Source organism: Ovis aries, chromosome X (assembly GCF_016772045.2).
Source record: "Ovis aries strain OAR_USU_Benz2616 breed Rambouillet chromosome X, ARS-UI_Ramb_v3.0, whole genome shotgun sequence".
NCBI classification, from domain to species: Eukaryota; Metazoa; Chordata; class Mammalia; order Artiodactyla; family Bovidae; genus Ovis; species Ovis aries.
Window position 1 is genome coordinate 29,873,086 of NC_056080.1, and position 12,807 is coordinate 29,885,892.

The following is a 12,807-nucleotide window of genomic DNA, read 5'->3' on the forward strand; positions in this document are numbered from 1 at the left end:
TGAATCCCCAGGCAAGATATATACACAGAAAGCCATACACAAACATAGGCTGAGACCTAAAGATAAAAAGAATTTTAAAGTAGCCAGAGGACGTGACTTTGAAGAGAGCAACACTAAAACTTCTAGCTGATTTCTCAGTGGAAACAGAGTACAGTGGAATGAAATCTTTGAAGTGCTGAAAGAAAATAATATCCACCTAGAATCCTATATTTAGTGAAAATATCCTTAAGAAATGAAGGTAAAATATAAAGCAACGACAAACCAAAACTTAGAAAAATCATTACAAGCAAACCCCTACTGAAAGAAAAACTAGTTTTTTTCTGGTAAAAGGAAAAAAATGTTCTCAGGTGGAAACTAGGCAATGCAAGGAGGAATACAGAGGCCAAGAAAGAGAAAATACGTAGGTCATTCTAACTGAATTTTGACTGTATGAAATAATGTATTATGATGTTCAAAATATATTAAAATTTTAAATACTACATGGCAACAATAGTACATGAAAGGAATATGTAGTAGATGAGATTAAAGTGTCTTGTGGTCCCAGTACTGTCAAGGATGCATGTTGTGGTCTCTAGGCTAAGCAGTGAAAGACTAAATAATGTATACTGAAGAGGGAAAATAGAATGACTTTTAAAAAGAAGGCAGGAAAGAAAGAAAAAGAAATAGAACCAGGAAGCAAGAACAAATAGGAAGCATTGAAATCCTACCATGTAAGTAATTATATTAAAAAGGACAAGATTACTCTCTTCAGTAAAATCTAGCAAAGGAGTTAATTGAAACTGCTAATGAGCTGATGGGATTAGAACAGTAAGACTGGAGAGACAAATTGGCCAGACCTTTCAGAGGAAAGATACAACTGGTATGTTTGGAAATTGAATAGGGCATAAACATGAGGCAAAAATAAAACAGGGCTATAAGATTTTTAGCCTGAGAAAACAGAAGGAAATTAAGTAATATTTAAAGAGTGCCAACATGAGAGAAAAATGACTTCCTCTCTTGGCCAAGCTGAATATGGGACTTGGAATTAAAGCTCATTTCTGGACAATTAGAATTGTGGCTCTGTTATAAAGAGCTCTTTCAAAATGTAGACTTAAAAGTTGATAACAGGAACTTCCCTGGTGGTCCAGTGGGTAAGACTCTGTGCTTCCAATGCAAGGGGTGCAGGTTTGATCCCTGGTCAGGGAACTAAGACAGGGAACTTGAAGGCACTGCATGCTTTGTGGTGCATCCAAAAAAAAAAAAAGTTGTTAATATAGTCTCAGTTTATTATAGATGAATTCACCATAAGAATGAAGGTTACATTAATTTGTGCAACTGAAGTTTAAGTGCCTTTCTGTAGACAGGTTCTGTGATGACCCCTAGGCAGATAGTGACAAACCAGGCAGTTACTATGCTTGCCTTGGTGACACAGAAGGCTAGGTGTAGAAATTTGGAGGCTAGACAAGGAAAGAGAATAGAAAAGGAGGTCAGAGAGTAATTAGCTGGGAGGAGATGCCACTAAGTCATGGCAAGGATAAATGCTGCCTCTAATATTCTTCCACCCAGGAAATACTAAAGTGGTATATGTCCATGCAAATTTTCAGTTGAGAATATGAACACAATATGAAATCCTTAGCAGCTTTATCTTGAAACAACATGAAACAGAATCAGCTTTTAACATATCTTTGTCTTTGAGTTTCTTTGTCTTCGTTTATATCATGGCCAGTGGGTTTTTCACTTTTCCCCTCTTTCTCTATCTATATATTTTCTTCCTTCCTTGTCCCTTCCTCTTGTAAACCTTTTCTCACTCGAAGCCTATCCTGTGCTTCTTCATTTTTCTGTTTACTTAGTAAGTTATATAACCGATGAACAGTATTTGTAATAGGCAAGCACAAGAGAGGGCCAGTCTTCTTTTTTTAATTGCTTTTTATTATGTCACCATTTTTATGGGGTCCTTGATAGGTAATCTACTCACTCAGCCCCTGTACAATAACAGAGAGGAGAAATTCGGGGTCCTGTTAGTGGACATGAAATAGGCTTGGGGAAGACCTTGAAGACCAAGAAAGGCTATTTGTTCTTCCTTGTCATTAGGGTGTGTTAGTCGTTTGACATCTTTTGTAACAGTATGCTTATGAGATAGAAAAACATGCAAAGGTATCCATTGAGGCACAGATGGTCTGTTTCAGAAGCTTCATATTGTCTTAGCGTTTCTATGTTAGTTGTGTGATTGGTGAGGTGAGCATTGGTATGGTACCCAAGGTGGAGATAAAACACATCCCTCCTTCCTAGTCCCTGGGCCATGATGCAGCCATTTACTGTGATGGTCTCACAGATGGATTGCAGCAGCTTTGTGGCCCTGGATCTGAAGCAGCCCTCTGCCTTCTCTTGCTTGTCTTTCATTTTCCTCATCCCTCTGACTTTTCTGTCTCCCTCTCAGCATTATCTTCATCAATATTTTCCAAAGAATTCCCTCCACTCCTCTCCCCACCATTTTTCTAAGCCTTTTCCTTCCAGAACCACCTTTTTTTTTTTTTTTAGTGGTCTACAGGCTTTGCTGTCTTCTTAATAGTATTGAAAAGGAAGTTTGGATTGACAAATGTACCACAGACTAAACCGATAAAGAAGCACAAAGCTCCACAGGTAGTTCAGAGGTTGAGTGGGGGAAGGCTTGAATCAACTGATTTTTTGCAAATTCATATACACATTTCACTGATGCTACCAGGGAAACATTCTGGCTTGACTCGGATGGCCCAGCTCTTTCCCCACTTCTTGGCTAAGTTTCGTCACTCACTACTGAAGTTGCTTGGTATGCACGGCAAGCCAAGTGCAACAGGACCCTCATCATGGTAGCTTTCTGTTGAACACAATTCATGATTTAATGTCAAAATATTATTCATAGTAACGACTAATATCCAGGGAGGCCACAGTCACTGATGTGAGCCCTGTAGTATATTACAGAAATAAAAATCATGTGTCTCTCAGCCATTATTCCTTCTTTAAATGGTATTACAAACATTTTTTCTAAGGTACTGGATTTAAAGTTTCCTGTGACACATGACTTTTTATGCAGAGAGTGACAGTTTTAGACATTGGTCATTCTCTTTGCCTTTTTAAAAAATTTTTGCATGTTAGTTCACCCCAGGCCAATGATTAAATCTGGTTAGTCATCTGTTGAGATCTGAAGGAACCTTGAGCTCAATTCTTTTATCTTTTTGGGAACTGGGATATGTTTCAGAATATCAACATGAAAGAAAACCATAGCTGGCAAACCTCCTAAAACTCCTAAGCACACTTGGTCTTAAACAACAAAGGTGTGGTTTTTTTTTGTATTGTTTTTCTTGGGAAGGGAGCAGATTGTTATTTTTTGTTAAAATATGGAGTATTCCACTCTGTCACAATCCCCTTATTTTTCATTTTGTCATGTCTATTGTTACATTGTTCTTTGAATGCCTTACATCTCCTTCAATCCTGGGTAAAGAAGTACTGCCATATTTTGTGGTGCTTGAATTCCTCAACTCTGCCAGTTTAAATAAAAAGAAACGAAATTAGAATTCAACTTGGAGCTATGTTTTTTCATATTCTATTTAAAGCTATGACTTCTTCTTGGTTACATCTATATCATAGAGATTTAATTCTGGACTCAGACTCTGGGTTCAAATTCTGCCTTTTCCACTTACTGCCTGCCATTCTGTGCCTGTTTCCTGAGTGATTAAGCTGGAGAAATTATAGCAGCCCTCATAGGCTTGAGGATCAATGAATTAATACACATAGGACACTTAATGCCTAGCAGACTATCAGGCTTCAGTAAGTGTTCAGAACATGGCCACATGGTCTCACAGATGCCTATTCTGAATTGGCTGATGACCTTTTCAGTCCAGGAACGCCAGATGAAATGGCTGGTTTAAACAACAGGTGTTCTTTCTTATGGGAATCGCAGAGCCTACCTGGGGTCACACTCACTCACATCAGCCATTGGCATCTTGACATTTATACACCTAAAAGCTGAAATAGGTTTCAGCCCCCAAATTTTGACATACATGTTTTCATTCACCGCCTCCTCCCCCAACTCTCCATTTTTCTTTTGGCCCCCACCTGATTTCAGAAAATGTCATCAGCTGAGGGACAGTCTCTTCCCCTTTGCAAATGACCTCATACCCAGCTTAATTATTATAGCTTTACTTTTGGCTAATTACCATAACACATAGCAGTTAAATCTGGTTTCCTAGATTTAATGTCCATTGTGGGGAAAGCAACCCAGTAACACTGAGTGTAACTAACTGTCAGCAGTCCTTGCTTAGTTCTTCCATAACCTGTGGCCTTACCTTATCTCACTGTCAGGCCAGTAGCAAACCATCCCTGCTGCTGCTACTGCTGCTGCTAAGTCGCTTCAGTCGTGTCCGACTCTGTGTGACCCCATAGACGGCAGCCCACCAGGCTTGCCTGTCCCTGGGATTCTCCAGGCAAGAACACTGCAGTGGGTTGCCATTTCCTTCTCCAATGCATCCCTAGGAGCTGTATTATTTGCCTTTGCTTCTAGTCAACTGAAAATAATTTAGATGATCTCTAGTGTGGTTTTTTTCCCCCCTCTTTGGTACATTTTCCTTCTATTGTTATGACTAACTAAAACTGATTCAAATTTCTAAATATTCTAAAACAGATTTCTTCCCCTATACTCTTTACTACATCACTCAATTAACCTTGACCCATGGGCTTTGAGGCAACTGCATTTTTCTTTACTCTTAAAACTTTGTTTTTCAGAACAAACTAAATCAATGAGACATATATTGGATATGACTTCATTTAATACAAAGACAAATTCCAGGTCACCCAAGTTGGGTTTTTGGAACCTATTCGTTTGGTGGTGGGAACCATTTAAATCCAGTTTATTTAGTCTAAGTAAGGGACGTGTTTTCTAGAAACAGGCTGTATGGTGTTCTGGACTCTGTTTTCCTTCCAATGTTTATCTGAATCACTTTGGGACTGAGCAATTCCCTGTTCCCTCTAGACATGCTGTTGCTTTCTGTGGACTGTACCTCCGGCCACCCTTCCAGGGAAGTGCTTTCCTGGGGCACTGCCTTCCCAAAGCCACTTGTCTTCCTATGGGTGCCCTGCCCACTTCTGCAGAGACTAGCAGTTCCCTTAACATTCCACTCATACATCCCCTCGTGATGCACTCACTGCATCACACAGCATTTCAGTTCTGCGGTCAGGTCAGCAGTCAATAACCAACTGAGCCACTTTCCTAACTGGGACACAGACTGTGTGGCCAGGTAGGGAAGAGTCATCTGAACAAGAAGCAGGAATTGACCTGATCTTTGTCCAGCCGGAAGTGCTATTGAACCAGAGACTGACTGGACAGCCTGTTACCCTTCTGCTCCACGTCTCTTCCTTATCTTTTTCTACACTCAAATGGGTAGAAAACTGTTCATTGATGAACTTGCCCATGTGAGCCACCATGTCCTAAATGGTCAGGAAGAGAACACAAATCTTGAACCTGGCCATTTCTAGCATGAATTGCCATTATTTCTCCTAATGCTCCAGCTGCTCCAGTTTCTCCTGGTCCTTCAGATCCAGCTGCCGTTGTTCCCTCTGGCTCTTCAGTTCCAGCTGCTGGCACTTGCTCAGGTATTGGTGCTCTGGCTCTTGCTCGCCCCCAGCTTCCAACTCAGATGTGTTGGGGAAAATTGACTGCTGCTGTTGGTTCTGGATCTAGCACCTCTTCTGATTGTTCTCAGAAATTACCTCCACATGGGGCTTAGTCCTCCTGCTCGGGATCTTCTCTTTGGCTTTTGGTCTCTTATTCTGCTCATGTAATTCTGCCATCTTAGCTCCTTTAATGAGTTTTCTAATTTTCCTTTGTTCTTAATTCAATTAATTTCAAGCATTTGTGTATTGCTTGGTAGTGTACCGACCACTGACATTTTCCTCTTTGGCAGTTTTACTAATTCATTCCATGTATTCTAATCACTTTAGACTCGAGTTATAAAAACAAAAATTCTGCCAGCCTTCCGTGATCATGGGATAATGGAAGGAGAGGGATTTCTGAGACCATCTAGTCTAAACTGCCTTATTTTATATTCTGAAAACCCAGGCCCTAAAGGGAAATGAGACTTGCTTGAGTCACATAGCTTGTTGGCGGCAAAGTCAAAAATGTAGATTTCACCTCTAGTGTTTTGACTCTCTTCGATGAGGGGTTCATTCTGTGGATACCAGATACTGGTACCAGATACCAGTACTGTGGGTACTTTGAAGCTTTTAAATGAGGAGCATGGTGCTCTGTTAACTTAAGTAGTCCTTGTCCAAGAGCAATAGAATCACAGAGCCACTTGATCATCAGTGTGTGTCTAGTTTTGTTTTGAAATTAACAATTGGAACAGATTCAGTGTCCTAAAGAACGTGCCCTAAAAAAGAGGTTCTCAAGCTTGAGCAGACCATTGAATAACACAGGTGGGAGGACTCAGGCTCTCCTTGCCTGGACTCGCAACCAGATTCCTACAATGCAGGGACTTCCCTGGTGGTTAAGACTCCACATTTCCACTGCAGGGCTGTGGGTTCATTTGCCTGGTTGGGGAACTGAGATCTCACATGCCATGCAGCATGGCCACAAAAGGAAAAAAATAAAATAAGAATCCTCTGATGTAGGGACCAGGATGTGTGATTTCAAAGTTTTCCAGGTGGTTCAGCTGTGCTTTCTGGATCAGAACCACTGCTGTTGAATCTCGCAGTGTTTCTTAAAAAGAGGACATCTATTTAAAAGGTGTAATTTCTGGGCCCCCTCCCTAGACCTATTGTCCTAGAATTTCTGGCAGTGGGATTTATCTTTAAACTCCCTAGTAATTTTTATGTCCATTAAAATATAGAAAAATGCTGATCTGGAAGGCTTTGGATCAGTAAGCAAATAAAGCCTAAAGCCTAGCAGTCTCCCTTGATAAAAAATAAATTTTACCTCATGATTCAGCAAACCAGCATAACTAAAACAAAGTTTCACAAGTCAATATTTATCCTGCTGAGTTCAGTGAATGTTGACATTTTCCATCCTAACCCATCTTATTTCATTTTTTTTTGCATAGGTAGTCAAAGTTACATTGATTTTTAAACCCCTAGCCCACTGTAGTTTGAAACATGGAGGATTGAGATGTGTTTGTGAATTCTACCTGTCACAGATGTAAAACCTTTCTCTAGAATGCCTCTACTTTGCCCAACTACTCTGGTCCAGCCGTTAACACCTGCTAGGGTTGCTTGCCTATGAGGAAGGTCCCCTTGGGTCACAGTCACACACCACTGCCTCTGTGGACAAAGTGGATAGATTGCCATGTTCCCTGGACACAGGAGACCTTGGAGACTCCATGATGCTTTTGCTAATGGCTTGTATCCATCCCAGGGCAAGTCATAGAAAAGTCAGCCCCAACTAAAATGAAGTTATAAGGGGAAAAAACCAGGAATTCTTTTAGTAGTTTTGTTCAGGTGCTGTTTGATTCCTGAGTCAGACAGTATCGCCTAGGTCCCCCACCAGTCTGTCTCTTTGAGGTTCACTCCAGATGTGGCCGATTCAGCTCTCTTCCAGGGCACAGCAGGTCCCAGCTGCACACTCCCAAGCTGAGCTGAGAACAGGGACTGTTGTGGACTAAGCACAAAAATCTCAGGCAGGCTAATCTGACTACACCTGAACCAATCATTGGGGACAAGATTCTAGAGCCGAGGGTAGGGTGGAATCTCAGGCTAAGGTTGAAGGAGGGGTGGTTTCCTAAAGAGAATCAAAGCGATAGCTCCCGGCAGCAGGAAGAATGGATGCCTGGCAGCAAAGAGCAGGGGTCATTGCTTGGCTGTGTATTTCCATGGGCTTCCTCTTTGCCTCCTGTTTCCTTGGTGATGAAGAGCCTTGTTTTTTACTTTGGAAACCGGTATAGCAGGGGTCCCCAACCCCCAGGCCATGGATCAGTACTGGTGACAGTCTGTGACCAGTTAGGAACTGGGCCACACAACAGGAGGTGAATGGAGGGCAAGCGAGCAAGCAAAGCTTCACCTGTATTTACAGCTGCTCTCCATCCCTCACATTACTGCCTCCATCAGATCAACAACAGCATTAGATTCTCGTAGGAGCTCAAACTCTACTGCACTTGAATCATCACCCCTCTCCCCATCCCTGGTCCTGGAACAAATTGTCTTCCACGAAACCAGTCCTTGGTGCCAAAAAGATTGGGGACCACAGCAGTATAGTATCCTGAAGTCCCTGATTCAATTCTCCTGCAAAGTAGCCACCATCAAAATCAAGCACAGACTGCCCTCAAGGGAAATAATGCTTTAAGTAATTAAAAAGAATTGATTAAAATCCACAACAGGAAGTAACTGGTTTTTAAATGAAGAGAAAGGCATAGTATAGTTAAGGGTGAACCAAACTAGACAGTAACGGCCAGCACTCACATGGGTAGCAGAGAAGCATGCATGATCTTCCTGGTGCCCTTTAAATAGACTGTTTTCAGGAGCCGTCTGAGCATAGTCAGTGCCTAAAAATATCGAGTGAGCACTCACATATTCAAAGTTACAGAAGTTTGGTTCAGAACTGAAATCTGACAAATAAAGCTCAGATGATACTATTGTTTATCTTTCACAATTGGTTTGTATACCCTTTAATGCGTTCTCTTTCTCAAGCCTTCTGTTGTAAAGCAGAACACAACTTCCTACTAGGGAGATCAGAAAGAGAGTGATAGTTACTCAGTAAAAACAAGGTTGATCTGTTAAAATGGAGAGTTTACTTTATAATCTAGCAAGGAGAAAGAATGGTGACCTTTAAATGATTCGTGTAGTGATTCTGGATTCTAGTCTACTTTGAAAGAGTTTAATATAAATAAGCATTCTGTACATAAGCAAATGAATCTAATTTTTTCCCTCTATAATAGTGTCAGGTTCTCTACTTTGTCACAAATTGCTACTCAGTTTTTCCAAGGTACAGCCTTTTATACCTAGTACAGTCATCCTGAGCTGTACATTTTGCCCTGGCAACTAGCCTGCCTTGCATTTATATTTTTTTCTGCACTCGTGTATGCATAGAAAGTCCATATCCAAAACAGTTTTTTCATCTTTTTCTATAAAAAGGATACAAAATCAGCACCCTAAGGTATGTATTATTCTCCTAACTTGGTCTATAATTTTGCATAAAAGCTTTAAATTCTCCCTCATAAATTTATCCTCTCTTCTAACAATATGCCCATTCATTTCTAATTTTCTAATATCTGTCTTTGGTAAGCTACAGCATTTTAATTGCTTATAGAAACTAATCGGTCTCCTATCCTTGATAGTGATTTCATTAAGGTCTGATTTTTTTTAAAATCAAGCTTTTCATATTTATTATTGTGTTTTGATCTATAGTGTGGCTTGACCTAAGAACCCAGTCTACTGTTGAGAGTCTTAGTAAAAGAATCCCAGGAAATAATAACTTTGTCAAGGTAAGAGATCTCTTCAAAAATATGCTATTGAAATTCTCATTTAACAGAAAAAAAGCTTGGAGATTTCACCAGGCTTTCTGTCTTATTGCACAATTGTTATTTGATACAATTTATAGAATATTTCTCTACAGATAATTACCTGTCTTCCTTGCCCTGTGGTGAATTGGAGAAATAACGTTCCAAGATAAATAGGCTGGAGGGGATGATAAAGTGTCCCAGTGGGCTTAAGCCATACTTCCTAGGGAGTGCTTCTGTAATTCCACATGCTTTCCAAATCCTTCTCTCTTGCTTTTTCACCATCCATCAAAGAAAGTTCTGGGTGCTTTTGAGGTTTTAGACATCTGGACTCAGGGAGCGAAAGTAGAAGACACTCCAGCCTTTACGTGAATTCCTCTTCTAATTTTCTTCATATGAAGATGCCAAAAAATTGCCTAGTTTTTGGTCCTTATATAGATCTCTCTTCAGACAAATGGGGGGAAAAGTTTTAAAACAGGTGAGGTACTTTTGTTAGCAAGGTCAAGCTCTCCTAGTATCCAAAAGGAAATTCCAGAGTTTTTTGTTTGTTTGATTTTTGGTTTGTTTGTTTGTTTGGGGCTTTTGGTTTATTCCCTTTATATTTGTCAGTGGGACTCTTAAATGGTAGTTTCTTGTGGTTGTTGATTCTGAAAGTGAAAGTGTGAAAGTGAAAGTCACTCAGTCATGTCTGACTCTTTGCAACCCCATGGACTAATACAATCCGTGGAATTCTCCAGACCAGAATACTGGAGTGGATAGCCTTTCCATTCTGGGCTGGGATCTTCCCAACCCAGGGATTGAACCCAGGTCTCCTGCATTGCAGGCGGATTTTTTACCGGCTGAGCCACAGTTCAGTTCAGTTCAGTCACTCGGTCATGTCCGACTCTTTGCGACCCCATGAACCACAGCACGCCAGGCCTCCCTGTCCATCACCAACTCTCAGAGTCCACCCAAACTCACGTCTATTGAGTCGGTGATGCCATCCAACCATCTCATCCTCTGTTGTCCCCTTCTCCTGCCTTTAATCTTTCCCATTATCAGGGTCTTTTCAAATGAGTTGGCTCTTTGCATCAGGTGGCCAAAGTATTGGGGTTTCAACTTCAACATCAGTCCTACCAATGAACACCCAGGAGTGATCTCCTTTAGGATGGACTGGTTGGATCTCCTTGCAGTCCAAGGGACTCTCAAGAATCTTCTCCAACACCACAGTTCAAAAGCATCGATTCTTTAGCGCTCAGCTTTCTTTATAGTCCAACTTTCACATCCTTACATGACTACTGGAAAAACCATAGCTTTGACTAGACAGATCTTTGTTGGCAAAGTAATGTCTCTGCTTTTTAATATGCTACCATACTCTTTGGTTTGTGGGATGACCCTTGGTTCCTCAAATGAAAGAAGCATATGTTATTTCTATTGTTTCTAAAGCCCATATGTCATTTCTATTATAATTTTTGAGCATGGATCTTTTCACAGTAAACTGTGAGCTAAGATTCTTAACTTACAAGGTTGCATTACAGTGTTAAACAGTTAGAGATTTTTTACTATGCGTATCCATGGGAGGTGAGAAGGAAAAGGGATCACTTCCTGCAGTTAGGTGAGTTGCTAAATGAGAATGGGGATCAAGAAGGAAAAGATAGTTGCATTATTTTGATGTATGTTTTTTAATCACTTTCACCAGCCCTTCTAAATATAGTGTTTAATATGCTAACTAAAATGAGTGGACTGGATCCATTCTCAAGGAAACCTGTGTTTCATTTTTACCCTCTATCCTTTATTCAGTTAACCCTCCCTTTGTTGAATGTATTTGTGGAATTTATGCAAACTCACACACACTTAAAATTAATTGAAGTGACATTGGTTTGTAAAATCATATAAGTTTCATGTGTACAACACTGTGTTTCAACTGGCAACTACTTTCTTAAATAGAACAACTTTGGGTTGCTTTCATCTGGCGTGTCTTTGAGCTCTATTGTCCACCAATTTTATGTTATTTAAATATGTATGTGTGTTTGACTATGTATTTCTTATATTTTTAGCACACAAACATATTGTTTTTGTTAAGTCTTATCTATCTTAAAACAATCTTCTGATTGTGGTGATTAGTTTATGAATTGATAAACTTGCACTCTCTGATTTTCAATAGTTTTAAATATTAATTTCACTGAATATAAAATAAAAGGCAGGGTTTTGGACTAGGTTCTGTGTGTAATACTAACTTATCACAAAAGTTAACATCTGTGGCTGAGCTATCTAGGTTTCAGGGTATGTGTCATTTAATTTTCTCTTTATCTTGCTACATGGATGCTCTTTGAACTGCAAACATATCACTCTGATTTTTGTTCATGAACATGCTTTCCTGTGCCATGAGATAGGAAAAGTGTTTTTTATACATAATACTTTGAGATTGCCTTTAGGGTCATTGCATATTTTATAATTTGTTGACCTTTTTGATTTGGTGGTTTATTTTAAACTGTTAAGAATTTCATTTCCTGGCTGAATGTCTTAACTGTATTTAGTCCAAGACAGGCCTTCCACTTAGCACTTATTTCAGTGCGGTGAAGCTTCGTTGGCTCCTTGACAATGTGAGAAAAGTTCAAAAGGCTGTTGAAGAAGATAGAGCTCTTTTTGGGACCATTGATTCATGGCTTATTTGGGTATGTTTAAAAATCATGTATGTATGGAAAACATTTTTAAATTGCTTATCTTTTTTCTATGGAGAGTTTCAAACTTTTTAGTTGGCAGCATCATTAAGAAAAGCCACTCACGAAACAGCAGAAAATTTCAGCTGCCATTTGAGAGGCAATTTTGGCTACCTCCTTTTTATTTTTTTCTTGCCTTATTTCAGTAAAAATGAAGGATGATTGCCAAAACCATATCTCATGTCTGTTACCTTTAGCATAACTAATTTAGGTAATTATCAAGTAGTAAATTTCAGTCGCCTGTATCCCTTGCCTATTATTCACTCCTTTGGTACGTGCAGGGGACTGGCTCTAGAACCCACCAGAGATAGTTAGCAGTCTGTATCTACGGATTGTGTAATACTATAGTTTTTATTTTTAAAATCTACATAAAAGCACAGTTTGAACCTGTGTTGCACAAGGGTTAACTGTATTTCTTTTCCACTAGCCATTTCTTAGAAGAAATTATCTCTTCTATTTTCTACTATTTAACATGGTAATACACCTGGGACTACTTTTTAGCATTTGCTTTCAACATCGCATAGGTGTCTATTACTTAGTTAGGCCACAATATGAAAAATCATAGTGGAAATTACTGATGTATAATCTTCTTGCCTAAATTGAACATGAATGAGTAGAAGCAAACATTTCCCAGGCACATACATGTCTTCTCTTCCCTCCCTCTCCTTATC

At 39.7% G+C, this 12,807-nt stretch overlaps 1 protein-coding gene across 10 annotated transcripts in view; it reads left to right on the forward strand.

Moving 5' to 3' along the window:
* GK (glycerol kinase) overlaps positions 1-12,807 on the forward strand; it is a 77,530-nt gene that overhangs the window by 23,959 nt on the left and 40,764 nt on the right. For 6 of the 10 annotated variants that reach the window (XM_060407859.1, XM_012106441.5, XM_012106443.5 and 3 more), the window contains exons 5-7: positions 5,521-5,604; positions 9,346-9,422; positions 11,954-12,091. In XM_060407859.1, the coding sequence (XP_060263842.1) occupies positions 5,521-5,604; positions 9,346-9,422; positions 11,954-12,091 (299 nt within the window). The remainder of the gene's footprint in view (positions 1-5,520; positions 5,605-9,345; positions 9,423-11,953; positions 12,092-12,807) is intronic. The other 4 variants (XM_060407861.1, XM_060407862.1, XM_004021983.6 and 1 more) reach the window with 1 other exon arrangement.